Source organism: Meleagris gallopavo, chromosome 9, assembly GCF_000146605.3.
Source record: "Meleagris gallopavo isolate NT-WF06-2002-E0010 breed Aviagen turkey brand Nicholas breeding stock chromosome 9, Turkey_5.1, whole genome shotgun sequence".
Lineage (NCBI taxonomy): Eukaryota > Metazoa > Chordata > Aves > Galliformes > Phasianidae > Meleagris > Meleagris gallopavo.
Window position 1 is genome coordinate 11156694 of NC_015019.2, and position 18725 is coordinate 11175418.

The following is an 18725-nucleotide window of genomic DNA, read 5'->3' on the forward strand; positions in this document are numbered from 1 at the left end:
CCCCTTCTGGCTGTTCTATAGAAGACATGAAGTGAATGCTGTGACTTGTTTTCCTTTGCTAAAACTACCTCATTCTTATGAAATCCAAGGAGCTGAAAGGCAAATAGCAATACTTACATCACAAAGCTCTGCCTATGTAAGCAGGTCTCCAGTGGAAGTCTCTTGGTAGAGGTGAAAGTCTGAAGGAGACTTCTGCAGCCTCATTCCTAGCACAAAAAAACACTCAGAGAGGCTCGCTGTTTAAGTAAGGCAGATCTATTTCAGCACCATAACATTTTATTAAACTACACTATCAAAATCACATTGATGGCAGGGAGAATGTTGCTATCAGTGCATATTTTGTGTACTAAGACAGAAGTCAGAGCCTGCAGCACTTGCTGAGGAAAAGGATGTTGAAACAGAATGCTTCATAGCCAAAGAGACGGTAGAAAAACTCTTCTACAAAAAGGAGGGCAGTTAGGGGCTAGCTGAAAGACCTAAGGGAAATGCTTCAAGTCAAATCAGTCAGGGGAGCTATCATTTAAAGAGTTTACCTGTTACTGGTGTTTGTTAGCTTCCTCTGTGATATGAAGATGGTGACAAACAGCAGTTTCCAAAGAGCATCCCCTGTCCCTGCAACTGGCTGTTTGCAAACCCACACAAATATTGTGTACTGCTCCTTCACTTGTGAACTGTGATGCACACGCTTGAATACAACAGCTCGAAGTAGACTACAGTTATAAAAACCTGCTTTGTCTCCTAGAACACACAATAAAAATTAGCAGAAATACATTCTATACAGAAGTTAAAAAAAAAAAAGTTGTTTCAAACAAATATTAGAGTACACCAGGTTGAAGTTAAAAAGTCTTACTTCTAACACCTATACAGCTATTTCTAGTCTCCCCCTGCCACTGCTGTGAAACGTGCCCTAGCAGCTGCAAAAGCTGCTTTGTGGCCCAAGCAGGACACCTGGCAGCCTTGTTATGGCAAGCATCCTGAGGAGCAGGTCCTAAGAAGTTGTTTTTTGTGACAGGCCTTCCGAAGGGCTGCAAATAGAGGTTACTATGAAATAAGGCTCTTTTCGGTCTTTGTATGAAGACTCATTTCAGCAATGTGTTGAACAGTGGGAACACAGAACGGCAGATGTCTGTTCTACCGCTCAGAGGACAGGCTTGTGCCAGAGTGGTGGAAGGCAAGGATAGTTTGCATTCAAGAGGAGAGGAGCTATATACACCAGTCCCAATGCAATGGGTCTCTCAAATAGAATATTGTTTTAAAATAATGTTCTCGAGCCCAGCCAGCTGGGGTTCTGCTTCACAGAGGTGTTTGGCAGTGCATCGGCGTTTTGGGTTGTGTCAGTAACACCCTTCCTTCCAGGAATCGTCCACAGTGTTTGGCGTGGTTTTTGCTGATTGAAGAAATCTGGTTTGGGAGACAAAGAATCACTCAACTACAAGAAACAACGTTCCCAGTAACCCATTGACATGCACAGGAATGCTTGAGGCTTCAGCTTATGCTGGGCTTTTGCAGCAGCTGCCCTAGGACAACATCAGCACCCGCCTGCCTGAGTTAAAATGCAGCAGCCACTCCCCCCAGATCTGCAGCTACTTCAGCAGTGACATATCTAACCTGCTGTGCTACATTATGAACGCTACTGTGAGTTTTTTCTCATGCCAGAAGTCAGAATAAATACATTTTTCTGGCAAGTGTGGCTAAGTACATGAAATAAAATCAGGCTGTATATACAGTACTGCTACAAGTTAAGCACTTACTGTGTTTTGTTTTAAAGTAGATACAATATGAGTTAACTTAAGGCTACAAAGGGACATCTACACATCAGAAAGTCACAATGCAATATTGCTTATCAATCTGAATCGCAGCATCACCAAGGTTGGAAAAGACCTACAAGATCATCCAATCCAACCATTTGATTTAGAATCAACTTAATTTCCCATTAAAAGTTTACATTAAAACTGCACTGTAAATAGCTGTAAAAAGAAAAAGTAGCTTTTGGCAATTTGGTAGGGGATTTGTCATACATGGGTGGGGATAATGGAATAAGAGAACACTCAGCTCTAATGGCACACTCTAATGGCACAAAGCACTCCATGCATATAATTGGTACAACCATTTTAAAGGCTGCTTCATTCCTTAAAGAGTTTATGCTCTAACTAAGGAGCAGTTGCTTTAGACTATCAACAGACTTCAGATATCCACTGTTTAAATATTTAAGTATCCAATCATAAAAACTGAAGAGTTAGGTATAATTGTTCAAAACAATCCGATTGCACCATACTGAGTTAAAATACAGCCTCTCAATCAGTTCCTTGTGCAACAAAGACACAAATTACGGGTCAGAGATACTTTGGGTTCTGCTTTCAACCCTCTGAAAAGGGTATGAAGTTATTTTAATGACACGGGACAAATAATCGAAGTTTGTCCTAAGTATATGGCTATTATACCTACTTTTCAGATTCTGCCACAAACTCACTGGGCCTTGGAAAATGTCCTAGCTAAAGACAGAGGCAAAGTCAGTCATCTGGGAAGATTATTACATTGCCAGTAAAGAGAGTTCATTAGTATTTTGGGAAGATGTTTCCCTTCCTAAAGCCAGAGGTATGCACTGAATAAAAACATGCCATAATGTTCATCTCTTACACAAATAAAGTTGAGCCCACGATTCAACCACTTTCCCAATCAAATGGCTTAATGAGATATAATCAGTAGCCCTACCTCAACTCTGTATTTATGGGTCTCTTTTCAAAGAAATCCAAAACGAGTATAGCTCTATTAAAAAGTTTCTGATCTGTGCAATAAAGGCAGAGATTGAAGCCTGCAAGGCTTAAAGTCTTACCTCTTGGATGGCGGTGTCAGCTTGCTCTTGGGCACTGAAGTTCCTCCAACAGATGTGCGTGCTTTCAGAGGTGAATTTTTTGCCACAGTGACCAAGCTTCTAGAAGTGGAACTGCCACTGGAAGGGCCTGTGCTAAGAGAAGAAGCCTGTGGCTTTCGAACTCCGCTAACAGGAGCTGTGTAACTGCAAGCTTTCACCGGCTGCCTGGGTGTTAACAGAGAGTTTGTGCATGACCCAGCTTTCATTGGTTGTCGCACTGTTAGGGGAGACTGGCCAGCACTGGAGGAATACCTGAGCTTACTGGGAGCCAGACCTAGAAACGGAATGACAAATAACAACTCAGCATTTTAAGAACACATTAGGGTACTGGGCCTCTTAAAGGCCTCCATATTTGTCTGGAAGTTTGAAACAGAAAAAGAAAAAACAAAATAAAAACAAAAGATATCCACTACAGCAGTGTGTAGAAGCGTTGCACTCACTTGCTGATGGTTGCTGAATTCTTGAAAGTCGACTGCTGGGCACCTGCAGATCCGACTCCAAGCTCCGACTGCTTCTCACAGACTCCAAAGCTCGAAGGCTCGTCCTGGCCAGGTTGGGCATGCTATGGCGCATCTCCTCTGAAATCAAGAGCAAGTTCACCATTTCCTGCTTCTGGTAGCAGCAAGATGTATAACTGCATGGACTACTCCTAGAAAAATCCATGTACTTAAGGTAGACAGGTGTGTAATTAATTCCAATCAACTATTCCCAATAAATAGCAGCACTTGAAATGAACACTTCAAAAGCAGTGTGCCCAGGTGGCCAAGAAGGCCAATGGCACCCTGGCTTGTATCAGGAACGGAGTGGTGAGCAGGACTAGGGAAGTCATCCTGCCCCTATACTCAGTATTGGTGAGGCCTCACCTCAAGCACTATGTTCAGTTTTGGGCACCTCAGTACAGAAAGGACACGGAGATGCTGGAGCAGGTCCAAAGAAGGGCAACAAGGCTTGTGAAGGGCTTGGAGAATATGCCCTATGAGGAGAGACTGAAGGAACTGGGTCTGTTTAGTCTGGGGAAAAGGACGAGGGGAAATGGCCTCAAGTTGCACCAGGGTAAATTTAGGTTGGATATAAGGAAAAACTTCTTTACAGAAAAGGTCGTTAAGCACTGGAACAGGCTGCCCAGGGAGGTGGTTGAGTCACTATCTGTGGATGTGTTTAAAATTCGTTTGGATGTGGTGCTCAGGGACACGATTTAGCGGAGGGTTGTTAGTTAGGGTAGTATGGTCAGGTCGTGGTGGGACCCGATGATCTTGAAGGTTTTTTCCAACCTGAGTGATTCTATGATTAGACTCTTCAAGAATTTTTTTCCCTTCCATTAACATAACTGTGCCATTAAAATACAGAAAACTAGTATGACTAGAAAAAAGTATTCCAAATAGTTCTGTTATCCAAGCAAAACAGACACACGTTTCAATTACCTGACGTCAAAAGCTCACGGCTGGCTCACCTTCACTGCTGGCATACTTCAGCCGGTCCTGCATGGGGCTCTGCACAGATCTCCGCGGGGGACGGATACGAGAAGCAGAGGCCCTGCTATAGTCTGCACTGGAAGAGGGGGACTGACATCTGGGGGAGCTGAGCGGAGACGGTGAGTATCTGTGAGCACTGCGGTACGACAGGGAACAGTCGTAATCGTCCTCGTCCTCCAGGCTGTAGGTGTCGAACTCCTGGTCGCTGTAGGTACCCCTGCGCAGGGAGTGCAGGGAGGCACTGGAGCTGCGACGCGATACGGACGCTGAGCTGGAGGCGCAGTCCTGGCGGAGACCTGCAGGTGGGTGGTAATGCAGCTCCAAGTCATCCCACCTCACAGCTAAATCTCCCCGCCTGCGTGCAGCGCTACATCAGAAGCAACGACTCCGCCGGTCGTTCATCTCACTTTGCAAGGAGGCCTGGGCTGATGTAACTATCTTAGCAAAGATGTTCTCAGCATATTGGAGCTCTAAGCTGGAATAGTGTCACCTGAATCAGTACTGTGCCATCAGAGCGAAGAGTTAATATTCAAAATGACCCGAATTACTCCTTATGTCACACAGATGAGTAGCAACTCTTCCAGACTATGCATTACTATACAAGCCGTTAGGTAAAACGCATACATGAGCCTAATTTACAGCATGAATATTTTAGTGCAATTAACTGTGCACCCACCTGCACTTCAACAGGTCGAAGCACAGATTTGAACTTTTGCCTTGCGAGTGAATAAACACCTGCTTTTCACTGCATGCATCTGCCTGGCTTCCTTTTAGCTCCTCACCCAACTGGTGCCTTCATAGAAGCTTTCCTGCCTACCAGAACACAACCCACTTCTTACCAGTAACTCACTTAGCCAACTGGTTGAAGGGACTTTTTTTTAAAAAAAAAAAAAAGAACCAAGTTCACATTCTGAAAAACTTCTCTCTCTGTAATACAAAAAGTGCTCATTGGAAGGACAACAGAACTTCATTCTTATTTCTTGTGAATCTAATGATGAACGTGCAGAGGCCAACAGATCCAACTGCTTTGTTCCACCTCAATCTTCAATTAGGACCTTATTCAAATCCCACTGAGGTCAACAGAAATTCACCAATGATTTAATGGGAGCTGCATCAGGGCCCTGAAATCCCCCCACGCTACAACACAGATGCTTTATGCCTGGTTGAATTTGCAGAGCTGTCTCTGAGCATTTTACCAGAGAAGAGCCTAAATTGTAATTTCAGCTCTTTCAGTTTTGGTACTTTCAAACTCTGGGTTTGACTCAACACAGCAGCAAACACAGCTTGTAACATTCAGCGCTCCAGCCAGCTTCCAATGTGATTTCAGGCTGCAGTCAGGCAACTTCACTCCAAAAAGAAATAAACTTACAAGGAAAACACTTAGCTGGGTTATTTTTTCAGCTGGAACACTTCCCCAAACCTACACATGCTGCAGCTGCACGGCTGCTCGTGTTGGCTAAGCAAGGTAACAGCAATGAGACTGGTAACTGCAGGCAGCTGCTGCCACTGCCCTGAAACACTCACAAAACACCACCTGTATTTGAGAGGCAGTCTGGGATAGAACAGTTTGAAGGCTGAAGGCTGCTGGTATGTTTAACACGGTTGGGGTTTTGGATAATATCTTCAAGACCATCCTCTGCTCTAGGAGGTTTAATCTTGAGAATGCTGCACCATTGCTAAGTTTTAAGTGGCAATTCGTGGCTGTGGATTTTTGAAAGGAAGCCATAGCAAAACACAAACATTTCAAATGATCTATTAAACCCTTCTGTTGTTGGGGGAAGAGAAGAACAGCTGAAATGCACCTACTTTTCTCTACAATTCTAAAAGTGTACCACTTAGGAAATGGCTGTCACGTACTTTCTTCCTGAAGGCGTGCCATAACCTGGACATCAGTCAAGTCCTGCAGCTTATATCCCATGGAGATGGAGTCATCAGATGTGCTCAGCTCGCTGTCCACAGATGACTGTGAGCTCAGTGCAGAATGCATGCTTAAATAACCTGTAGGAGGGAAGAGGAAGAACAGAACAAGCATTCAGACATCCGCATACAAAACAAGGATGAGCAGAAGAGCATTTATCCCTGTACTAATAACCAGTGCAGTTACAAAGCTGAAGTCTGATGGAAATAATCAAGTTAGCAGTGACATAAGAATACTTTGCTCAGCTTTTTAACCTGCAGTTCTAAGGAGGCAGATAGTCTTTAGGTAGGGAGAAACTTGCCACCCTCTGGACAGAAGGCAACATAGATGTTACTGCTAAATTTGAGCTTAGAAATAGTTTTTCTAAGGACAGTATTCATTCTTTCTGCCTGTTTTGAGAAAGGGACACCTACTGATCTAGATATTAAGCAGAAGTTGCAGGATGTATCTGCCAGGGTATCATCTGGCAACCGAAGGAGAAAAAGGATCCAAGAGGCTTTCACACTACGGTACCTCAAAAATCAGTCCCACAAATTGCTTCTGTAAAGCACAGTTTATGTGGGGTTACCTCTTCCTCATCCTTGAGGTTTATCTGTTTCCTTCCTCTTATCATTAACTACATTCTCACAGTGCAAGATAGAACAGGCAATGAAACCTTTACAAAAACCATCTGGAAGGATCTTTCCCCCAGTGAAGTCAGGGCATGAGAAAGAGGAACAAATAATTCTCCTTTAGAATAATGATGTAAAAAACCATCATCATCATCAAGTGCAGAATGCTACCTGCTAGCACATGACACTTCTCCAGTCTGAAGATGCTCACAGATGCAGAAGTGGAAAAGTAACTGTGGCATAAGGGCTGTGTGTGCATGGCACAATATGTGACACCCTCCAAAGCAAGGCACTCCAGCACTGAGACTGAACTTAATACTGAGGATTGCACCTGTGGGATGCAGTATAATGAAGAACTTCAGGTGCTGCAGAAATACTTCACTGATTAAAAGAGGAAGGCTGATGCTTTGATGCAAGCAACAGCTAATGACAGAGTTCTGAGTGCTGGGCATCAGTTCAAAGCCAGGAGAAGGACAACAGACTCAACTTGTATTAGTTCCATACCACTCCTCTGCATGGTACAGCTTGGAACAGTTGGCAGAGTTCAAATTTAGGCGCTGGTATTGTTTGGAAATGCTCGGTGGCATCAGAAGCACAGAAAAATCATCTCCAGTAAGAAAGAAGATGGGAAAGAAGAAATTAAGAACAATTTTATAGACTGTAAGAATCATTCATCAGCTGCCTTTCAAGAGTTTCATTCCGCTGATAAAACAACATTAGTAAAAAAAAAAATGAATGAGAGACGTGGGGTTAAGGCAAAGTTCCTCCTGTCAAATTCTGATTGCCCACCAGAACAGCTCCCTGAAGCAAAAGCAGAAATACCAGAATAACACTGAGCTATTGGAAAGTGGAGTACACACACTGTATGCAGAAAAACTGCTAGGAAAAAAATCCAAGCTTCCTGATACCAACCAACCTCCCAAGAAAGACAAGAAACCTTTCTTTTAGTACAGATAAAAGAAATTGATTTAGAGCTCTTTTTCCCTAGAGAATTCAGCTTGTGAATATAACCAGGTGCAAGTGCATCCTTCTGTTTACAAAACAGAGGCCAACGTTCATTTCTATTTACAGCAGATCTCCTGCAGCTGGGAAAACACATCTGCAAGGCATTGCGCTGTTTCAAAAAAGGTTTGTTCAACATCAACTTTCAAGCCTGAATCTGTTAACATGCTTTGTTTTTAAACATGCAAATTAGGATACAGTGATCTCCACAAAGGGAAAGAGAAGAAAAAACAAGGAAGATTCTTTTGATAAGGAGCCAACAGGCAAAGCTTTTGGACTTAAACAGACCGTGAACTGCATCAGGATAAATGACGCTCCTTGACAGAGCCTACATGGACCCTTCAGGCAGCAGCTTACAAACAAATGCAGCCTGGAGGCCAAGGCATTGAGGAGAAGCTTTGTTATTATAGCCAATGCAGCCTTTCAACAGGAATTTTGTTGGAGTTGCCTCTGAGTTAGGAAATCCTACCCCAAACACAACTAAGTCTGATGGAGAGCTTTTGCAGTTTGTGTTTAGTTGTTCACTCACCCCATTTGAAGACATGCCCTGGAAGCTGTGCCTTCTCTAACAAAGCACAAGACTTCTTTTTTTGTTGCCCACATTAATAAATATTTTCAAAAGAAGCTTCACAAGCTTTAGAAAATAAAACACACACACACACACACACACACACACACACACACACACACACACACACACACAGAAACCCAACCAGAATCCAAGTTACTTTATATAACTAATATCTACATATCATAACATTATTCAAGACCAAAGTGGGTCAGTTTAAAAATATATTAAATGCTCTAAAAACAAAACCACAATATAGCTACAAGACATTTAGCATGCAAGGAGGTTTTCTCCCACATAATAGATGAAATCTGGGTAAGAGAGCAAATTAAAGTGAGAAAACCCCATGGGTGGACTTACAGCTCTTGACAGTTTTTCCCTGTGTCCATTAGTAACACTCCTTGCATTTTAAACACCACAGGTTGCACTGCTCTACTGTCATGCCATACCTGAGCTGCCACAGGTTAGTAGTGCTTTGTTAGTCGATTTGAGATGCCCAGGAGAGTTTAGTGCATTGCTACAGGAGCCTGTCTCTGTATTCAAATTATGTGCACTTGGTGAGGCCAGAGGACTGCAATACAGGTTTTTCCATCTACTGGCTAGAAGGAAAAATACAGAAAAGCCACAAAGGTTATCAAATTGTGTTTCAAAACAAATAGTAAAAGATAAAGAAAGGCATAAGGTCAAACAAGATTATTAAATGTTGCAGAAGACCAACTTGGACTGAGGCTTCCTGCTGGCAGCAGGGAGAATGTGCAGGCAGCAAAACAGCACCCGTTCCCTTGGCCTCCTCTCCCCTTTGCTTTGTTTTGACACTTTTGAAGAACTCCAGGCATAACTTCTGACAAACTCTGCTTTGAAGATGCTCCACGTTCCTGCAAGTTTCAATGCTGGTCTTCGAAGGCAGCTGTTTTCATAAATACCCATCGCTGTTACACCTTCGTTTTAAAGAGCATCACTGAGCTTTATGTTTTATTTTGAATTCCTAACAATAGAATCAAAACCATCAAACTATGAAAAACTGAGACTTTAGATTAAAAGGACAGCAACTGAGTATGAAAAACAGCCATCCTGAAACATTCATTCAGTGCAGAGACTTGCATGTGACCTACAGAAACACTCCAAAAGGCAGGTAGCAGAACTGGGCACGTCCATGCTCACTGAATGTGGAAATGTGCAGCTGCAACGCTCAGCTAATGATTCTCTATGTGATCTGCATGTATCAGAATTGTCCACCACACCCTCGCAATGAGGAGAACGGTAGCAAGGAAAATTAATGAGGGTTCACTATATGAGCAGTTGTAGGTTCCCTCCACTAACAAATATTAACTGTTTTAGTTAAAAAGGAGTGGGAGTGCCAATAAAGCCCAACACATTTCGGTGAGGAAGCAAAGAGTTAATCAAATGAGTCCTCGTTTAAATTGCTAAGTGCAGATGTTTTATAGAAGCAAATAAAGTCTGAGAACAAACAGTGGTCAGTTATCTTAAATCAGGAATTTCAAGGCTAAACAGCTGCCTGTATAGGAAAGCTGTATGGTAGAAAGATCCGCAACACAGAAACGTGTTATTTGTTCTCTTTAGCCCCATCAGTGCCTTGGCTATCTGTGATTCAGCTCAGTGTAACTTTAAATTCAAACCAGGAGCATATTTGAAAAGACAAAGGTGGGATTATCCACCAGATGTTTTCCAGGTGATGTACTACAGACACGTAGAAATAAAACCTCCTCCTCCCCTGTGTACTGGGTAAACTATGCATCCATTCCAAGAGCTTTTACATCAGAGAACTGTTAACATGGGATTGATCCTTCTGCGCTCTGAGAAACATCTCCGTATCCCATTTTAAGGGATGGTAAAACTGGAGGAAAGAATAGTTGCCCAACTGACACCATTTCTTCAAGTTACAGATTTTAATACCTCTTTATCATAAGTTCTTAGCATCAGACTATCTTACCCAGGTAATAAGAGAAAGAGAAAGCAGAAATGATCAGCACTGGAAACACTCAGCCATACTAGAACCTTTTATGTAGAAAAGAAAGCTTTAATAGTAGATTTAATATAATCACTGACCCCCAAACCACACTTTTTCCTACGTATTTTTATATTCAAGGTCTCTAAGCAGCAGTCGGCCCCAGTTAGGAGTTTGAAAACCCTGAAATGACTTTCAGTGGTTTTAGGGTCTGTACATAAAAAGATGCACAGAGGCAAGACACAAGAGTTAGGCTGTGTAATCTATCACTTGTAATCAACACGACATTGTTTGCAGAACAAACTCTTACCTTCACCAGCTGATAGGGTGACACACAGTGCTGTACAAACACACAGCAAGAACACAACAACCCAACGTGCTGCCTCTACGGATATTCTGCAGTGAAGTGACCGCAGACTTCACGTCTCTTATTTTATTGCTCCTCAAGGATAGAAAGCAGGCAGGTGGAAACGAAAGAAGCGATGCTTGTGGTTTACATACCTTGGTCCAGCCTGCTGATAAGAGTCCGGCAGGCGGTTTCTGTCTCAGGGCAGGGATTGTCCAGCACCTGCCTGCACCACTGCAAAGGTGAGCCTGTCTTCTGATTGACAACAGATTTCCTCGGGGACACGTACAGCCTTTGGGAGGAAGTGACAGTAACAACACTCATTAATTAACTCACGCACACAACCTCAGGAGTAGCACTTACAGAAGCAACAGAAAAGTTATCCCAACTAAGAGGGAAAAGATTAAATTGTGAACTATGACCCGGAAAGCAAATTGATTGGCATGGCAGTTAAACTCTAATTTAGATACTGCTTCACAGAGAAATACATGCACAGCTGCCAAAAGGCAAGGTTCAAGTCTAGCATGCTAAACTACTGCTGAAACTAAGTTGTTGAGCACCCACTTCCATTTGGCTTACTGGCCATCATCTGTCACCCCTTCCTCCAGCTCTCCCACCCAAAAAACATGTGTGAATGAGATGACAAAAGCTGGTAAGGGTGAGGAGCTAACTTCATCTTTTCATTGCTTTTAATGGTTTGTTTGTTTAAACACACACACACACACACACACACACACACACACAAAAGCACAGCTCTGTACTGAGATAAACCATTTAATTAAAAGCTTTAGAAACCTTTGAGCAATTAAAAGTAGAACTGTATACCAACTTTTCTTTTGTAGGCTAAGCTTCTGACAGCTGTAATGTACCTAGCATCATTTTGCACATACAAACAGGATAAGCCTTATGTATAACCAGATGTAATCAGCTTACAGTCTTGGATGATTTACAGCTGATCACGTGTAAAGCAGCACCTTAACCATTTCAGAAGCACACAGCTTCTCTCAAGGAATGTCACGAGGCAATGTCCCTGCATGCCTTCACACACACCTGACCTCACCATCAGAGTCCCACCCAAACAGCCCTAATTCAGTCTGTGCAGCCACGGCTCATACAGCAGTTGGTTTGTACCAAACTTTACATAAAACCACATGCAAAATAAAAACAACTCCAAAAGCTACTTTGCTATCGACAAAGGAAATGCTGAGAAACGTCAACACGAAGATTCCTGTATGTACAACACTGCCTTTTATGACAGACCTCAAAAGCAGATCTTGCTGCTTGTGTACCAAGCAGGCATTACAACTGCTCTGAGTGAATAAAAGAGAAAGAAGAGCTCTCTCCCTGGGTTTATTTCACAGTTCAGACTGAAAAAGCAGCATAAAACCAAAAAGAGGCCAGCAGCCTCCTTAGGGCAGAGCAGGTCACACTGCTCCCTGCTTATTTTAGATTATGGGAGAGAACCTTGCTCCACTTTGGGAGGTCCTCACACCACTCCGTTCCTCAGAGGTTCCTCCTCATGGTGCTTCTCCTCAGGAGCACAGCAGCTGAGAATGATGGCACCTGGAGCAGGCAGCCAAGGGCTCATTCCTCAGCTGACAGCTCTATTGGCCACAGATGGTCTCGCTTATAAATTAACTAAACTCAATTAAGTAAGGACAACTCCATTTTTCAGAGCACTGCCAGGCAATTTATAGATGTCTTCTGAGGAATCCTGGCTTGATTTCACAGTGTCAGTTTTGCTCTTTTCCTTTTTAGCAGCTCTGGGAAGGCCGCAAGTTGCAAGGCCTAGCACAGAACTCAGAAACAGACACTGAGCAAATAGGCACAGTTTGATATATCAGGATTTGCTGTGTAATTCATCAAATATTAATGAGATTTTCTACTGTGTCTATAAAGAAATCCTTGGGCAATGCATGCTTAGTTCCTCCTCATTACTGCCCACGTTTTCCTGTCCCGTATGAAGTATGCTGTGAAGTGCACCTCTGGTAAGGGGCAAGGCACTGTGCAGCCAGCACAGTGTGAGATTCTGCAAAATTCACAATGTGCAATATTTGCACATTCCAGCTCACTAAAAGGAGAAAATCCTCCAGAGATTTTTCTCCTGGGGTTCGCTTTGCAGGAGGATGGATGAAGCTACTAGCCACCGTCAGCTGATTTGGAATGTACCACTTTAAAGAAAGGCCTCAAGAATCTCAGAAATACTATTATGGCAACCTTCTGAAATTGCACACTTTGCTGTAAAAGCTTCCTCACAATTTAGCAACACATCAGTTCAATTATAAGAAGGCAAGCCAGCAGTGATTGCACACTAAGATCAGAGCCACACAGAGTATTTACACCGGTCCAAATACAGACTGCAAGATGAGAATTGAGACTGCAGAAAGAGCTGTGACCAATTGATTTCTAAGTTAAATCGGAAACAAAACGAATCTCAGTTGTTACAACACACCTGGTTTATTACACATCACCTGCAGCACTAGCAGCTGTAGCATCTGGGATGCAAGGAGAACCTGAGGTAGCTAAATACATTCAGAACAATGTAGACATACGTGTGCCTTCTAGGATACACCTAAATTTCTCTATCTCACATGTAATTCAAGGCAGTCACGCTCTGCTCCTTTCCACGACAGCCTTTGGAGATGGCTGATTCAGACCTAGCACTGTGCTTCTAATGCCAATAACAGCAGTGAAAAAACACTGTCCAGGTCTTGAGGGAAGGGAAGGGGAAAAATCCTCACACAAAACAGCTCAATTAGCAGCGTGAGCTTTCATTCCCAAAAACCAGCATCTGCAGAGGGAAAATAACACTGCGTAGCGAATCCCAGGAGAGGCACTGCTTCTTTCCGTCTGTCTGGTGAGTAACTCTGCTGGTCAAAACACCGAAAATCGAGGCACGAAGGCAAAGCAGCTCTGAACACTGTGTTAGTTTAATGTCCCGACATGAGTCTGCAAGGTGATGACAAGGCAGCGTGGGATGCTGTGAGCGCTGCACTACAGCACTGCCACGGCACCGAGCAGCTCCTGCAGCACTCATGCAGCAGATCTGTCCCTTGTGCCGCGGCAGTGCACGAGAGCAGACAGCACAACCGCCATCAGAACGGCTTCCTGCAGCTAAGCAAAGACACAACACGTTGTTAAAACAAGCCAAGCAAGGGGAAACGTTTCTAAGTCATCAATGCGTTAATGCAATAGAGGCAACTGATACAGCTAAAAATACCCCAGCAGCTTTTCTAAAGTCTGAAAAGCTTGCAAGTTACTGCTGCTAAGTCACGCACTTTTTGGCAAAGAAAGATCACAGAACTACTGCATGGCCTCTGGAACGTACTGAGCGACTGCAGCTCTCCCCCAGCCCTGTCCCCAGGGTACTGAATTGGTGCAACACCTGAGCTCTGCAAGGGAATCACACCTCCATGTGAGGGAACTTCTCCCAAAGCTCTCCCCTGGCTCTCTGATGTAAAAGTAGCTAACAGCAACATCCCCATTCAAACAGGAGACAGCACGAAGGGAAAGGCACAGCCCATTTTCAGCTGAAATTCAGGATTTGGGGAATGGAAACCCTGCGAGGCGCAGACATAACAGCCACACAGAGGTTCTCAGAAGAACACACTAGGAGGTCTGCCCAAAGCCCCATCTTACACTTGTTCTTCATCCTGATGGCTGAATGGGTGGATGCATGGAGGAGGCGTTGCTACTCATTCCAGCAATGGAAAAACATGGGTCAAAAGGGACAGGGGTAGAAATAGCCCAATCCAGAAAGCAGAAAGAGTGAAGTCTGACCTCTTCAATACTTCTACCATTTGTTTCTCCCTTTTGTGCAAAGTCACACTCACAGGAATGCTTTGTGTTTCAGGGGTGGCTGGAATCCGAATTATCCTACTGCAATCCCCATCAAATTGGAAAAGCGAGGGACCATTTGCAAAGCACAGAACAGACAGCATGGGGACGCATAACAAAATGCCCAACACAAACCACGGTGTGAAGAACAACGAGCTACATTCACAGACAAAACACAACGCTGGCCTTAGCAGGGAGAGCCGGCAGGGATGAAAACAAGGCAGAATTTGCCTGCCTATCTGTTAGTTCTCCTCTGCCCTCCCACAACTGGGGAGCTGGCGTGCAGAATGAGGAGCGGGCTGGAAACCAATACGGGGCAGGGCCCAATGCAGCCAGCAGCACACGATGCCCAGGGCTGCCGGATTGGCTTCGGGGAGATTTACAATTTTGAACAGCTATTTGAGAAAGCGACCTGAGGAAACAAGTCAAGGGACAGAGACCCAGCAGTACTGAGTTACAGTCACTGTGTGCAGTGCCCCACCTCATGTTTCACTGCACGCACCCATCCCACCCGTCCGCATGTTACACAAGGCAAGCCCTGCCGATGCCCTGCGGCTATGGGAAGGTGGGGCGGCCAGAAGGACAGTGCTGGTACAGGTGTGGTAGGGATGGGAGAATGCAAAGCCACCGTCAGCTTCCCAGATACTGCCCAAAGTCAGAAATACCCACATATACACGATGTGCTTCAATCGCAGCTGCAGTTTTTTTCCTTACGTGTAATATTTTAATTGACTGCCAAAATAACAATACAGTAAGCTGCTCACTCTGACTAATGCACTGCCTGACATATCTGGTTATTGCTGCTGTCCAGACCGTACAAAATCCACCAATCAGCAAAGCCACCTTATTAAAGTTGATCCTAAATCCGTATAGCATTAGGGGTTTTCTCTTGAAATAAAAAAAGCCCACAGACCCACTGCTATCTGGCTACTGCTGACAGGACCCTGTGCGAATCTGCAAGTGCACGAGATGTCCATAAGAAGAGAATGTGAGATATTCAGCAATAAGCAGAGACCTTCACTTCTGACTTTACGTACATTAGCTCCCACTTTCACACTTGATAGAGAAGAACATAAGCCACCAACTCAAGAAAAGATCAACCAACTCAATGGCTCCTCTGCCATTGGCATAGCATTTGCTGCCTGGACAGATCTCCAGCTGTGTCTGCTTTCTTTGTCAAGACAACCGAGTTCTGACCGCCCAGGAGAAAAACCACATGCATCGATTTAGAAAAGCACTTCTAACTTAACACATTCCTTTCCAAAACTAATGCTGAAAATAAGTCTTCCCTCATCTTGACATCAGAAAAATGCTTTTGCCCGGTTTTGAGTAAAATTTGCAATTCAGATTTGAGCTGACATCATTAAGTTACCGAGCTCTATTCCATCTACAAACAAAAGATTATCCTCAAAAGAGTTAACAAATTTTTAGCAACCAATCCAGAATGCTGTCTTCACTGCCAGATTCACCTCCAGCTGAGTAAGTTGGAGACACAATTTGCAGATCCCTGAGGCTATCCTACCAACTCTTAATTTTCAGTACTCTGGGTAAATCCTTAAATCACAGCTTCTGCACAAGCAGGAATTACTCTCAAACTTCAGCTAGCTTTGGCAGGGTGCTGGAAATTCATCTGCTGGTTTATCAAACAGGCTCTAACCGAGGCAGCTGGCAGAGTCCCACAGAGTAAGGGCAGTTAAGGATTACATCATTGATCTGTTTCAGAAACGTCTCTGAACAAAAGAAACCAGCTAACTGCAAAGAAACCAGGTTCAGGAAATGGAAGCGTGTTGTCATCTCAGATACTACCAAAAGGCAAAGCTTCCCAGTAGTCTGAGCTGGTTGTATTACCAAATCCTTATTTAAATACAACATTTGATGCTTATGCATAAAAAGATTAAAAATTCACTGCATTACCCATAAAGACGTTAACAGGGAAAGGAATTTTTATACGCATGCTTCAGCAGCTTAAAGGGGAAAAGTTCAGCCTTATAGCTCAACTCATTTAGGGGAAAAAACGTTCTGCAACAGTGGTCTTAAAATAAGGACAATCAATAATGAAGTTGCATTCTTGCTGCTGAAATCAAAGCGGTATGAAGGAACCACATGATATCTTATAATAAAAAACGAGATTGCATGTTTAACCAGAGGAACTCACCACTGCGGCACTGCAAACCCTACGTATTACCAAAGTTTCAAAATACGTACCAGCTATCTTCTTCTTCATTGCAGTTCTCAAGTTCAAGCACTTTCACTTCATCCAGAGCGGTGTTATTCAAAACGCTTTCTATATCTCCGCATTTTTTGTTGGGATTTTGTTGGTTTATTTTAACTGTGGGCTCAGTACCTGCAATGACCAGGTTCCCCATCAGCTCCGTGCTATTACTCCTATCCACACGTGACGAACACCTCACGTTATCATCAGTCTTCATCTCCACCTTACACGTGTCGGACGACAGCTCCTCAGGAGCACCGAGGCAACCGTACTGCGTTTGGGCACCTATGTCTTTTCTGAAGCAGTTGTTCTCCCCCTCCTCTTTTCGGATTTTGCTCAATTTGCTGTGCAGATCCGCCATGATTTGCAATTCTTGCTTCTCGGCCATCGCGTTGATGCTGTTGTTGATTTCCATCCCGTTGAGCCCAGAGTCGTGGTTATCCACGCCGGCGCGCATCTCACTCTGCAGAGCTGTGCCAAGCACACTCCTGCGACTCCTCGTCCTCAGGTGCTGGTTCTGGATCTCCAACCTCCTCACCAGCTCCTGCAGCTTCCGCACCTCCTCCAGCTCCGGGCCCACCTCGCCGGGCACAGGCTCTGTGCCGGGGCCCATGGCGGAGCTCTGCGTCGGCCCTCGCCCCAGGTCAGGCTCCAGAGCACGGTCCTGCTGGATGAGTGGGGCGCTCCCAGGAACCACCATCATCTGAGACACACCGCTTCGCTGCGAGACAGGAAAAACATGTCAAGCCTACAGTATTGCAAAGAAATTTGACTTGAACACCAAAAAATGTCAACTTCCATAAGAACAAGCAAACAGTATCAGGGTACAAGGTGACTGAATTGAAAAATCTAGCAAAAAAGAACAAATGAACGCCCTTTTTGAGGAAGTTTTTCACCCATAGGTGGTGACGCACTGGAACAGGTTGCCCAAGGAGGCTGTGGATGCCCCATCCCCTGAGGCATTTAAGGCCAGGCTGGATGTGGCTCTGGGCAGCCTGGTTTGGGGGTTGGCGACCCTGCACATAGCAGGGGGTTGGAACTGGATGATCACTGTGGTCCTTTTCAACCCAGGCCATTCGATGACTCTATGATCCTACGAACATAACACCTTTAAACACATGCGCTAATTATTTTATCCAGCTCGGATGTGTAAGTGCTCTGCTGCAAATCAGAGCGGATAAAAGGGCGCCAATTTGATCACGCACAGCAGTTCAGCTTCCATCTGTTTACAAATGAAATACACGAGAAAAACACCGACCGAGCAAAGTCAGGAAACACAATTAGCAAAGTACTGACGTCAGACAATGACAGCACGAAGCAAGCGGCAAAAACAGCCTTTGTTCGCTCCCAGGTTTCCCCTGCAGAAACACACACACACACACACGCCGTTAGCAGACACAGAGGTGAGCCGACACAGAGCTGTTCCCAGCAATGCCTACGGACCGGAGCCGAGCGGAGCACGGCGCTCAGCACCGCCGCTGTTTTACCGGCACGTTCTGCCGCTGCAAGCCGAGAGACGGCGGCAACCGCTCTGATGCCAACACAGCAACAAAACCACGGGTAAGCAAAAAGCAGCACGGATTGGGCATCTCGGTAAGTTTTATATAGGGGGAAGCCATCTCTTCGATCGGCTGTGCTGGCTGGGGAGCGTGCCAGAGGCTCGGCTCGTGCTCCGCGGAAGCCACGAGGTGCTGCGTTCAGCTTCCCGCACCGAGCGAGTGAGCGAACAGCGATTTCCCCTTTCCCCGGTGATCCCCGCGAGCTCTCGGTCTCGATACGTTTCCGAACCGACTCCTCCCCGAAAAGCCCCGGCTACCAGAGAAGCTCGCACGGAGCGAGTCGCGTAGAGCCCGAACCGCAGGGCTGCGCGGGCTGACACGCCGCTCCGACCGCAGCACGCGGCCCCGCGCCGCCCGGCTGA

At 44.8% G+C, this 18725-nt stretch overlaps 1 protein-coding gene and 1 long non-coding RNA gene across 3 annotated transcripts in view; one reads left to right on the top strand and one right to left on the bottom strand.

Moving 5' to 3' along the window:
* Positions 1-238: 238 nt before the first annotated feature.
* LOC100546358 (SLAIN motif-containing protein-like) lies at positions 239-17544 on the bottom strand. 2 transcript variants are annotated; one of them, XM_010715308.3, is made up of 8 exons: positions 16798-17544; positions 10911-11047; positions 8893-9042; positions 6202-6342; positions 4323-4640; positions 3313-3450; positions 2834-3146; positions 239-1401 (listed from the first exon to the last, which is right to left on the bottom strand). In XM_010715308.3, the coding sequence occupies exons 1-8, from the start codon at positions 17505-17507 to the stop codon at positions 1335-1337; spliced, it is 1974 nt and encodes a 657-aa protein (XP_010713610.1). In that variant the 5' UTR covers positions 17508-17544; the 3' UTR covers positions 239-1334. The 2 variants fall into 2 exon arrangements, with proteins under 2 accessions (XP_010713610.1, XP_010713611.1); XM_010715309.3 differs by lacking the exon at positions 8893-9042.
* A 308-nt stretch (positions 17545-17852) lies between these two features.
* The window catches only part of LOC104912194, a 16430-nt gene continuing 15557 nt past the window's right edge, over positions 17853-18725 (top strand). Inside the window, exon 1 of the long non-coding RNA XR_794458.3 lies at positions 17853-18364. This is a non-coding gene — a long non-coding RNA (uncharacterized LOC104912194). The remainder of the gene's footprint in view (positions 18365-18725) is intronic.

Excerpts from the sequence above, each read along its gene's own strand:
- LOC100546358 (XM_010715308.3), bottom strand. The coding sequence starts at position 17,507 with ATGATGGTGGTTCCTGGGAGCGCCCCACTCATCCAGCAGGACCGTGCT. Across the intron at positions 6,343-8,892 it reads ACTAACCTGTGGCAGCTCAG|GTTATTTAAGCATGCATTCT; the intron begins GTATGGCATGAC and ends TCCCTCCTACAG. Across the intron at positions 1,402-2,833 it reads CTGACACCGCCATCCAAGAG|ATTTCTTCAATCAGCAAAAA; the intron begins GTAAGACTTTAA and ends CTCCCAAACCAG.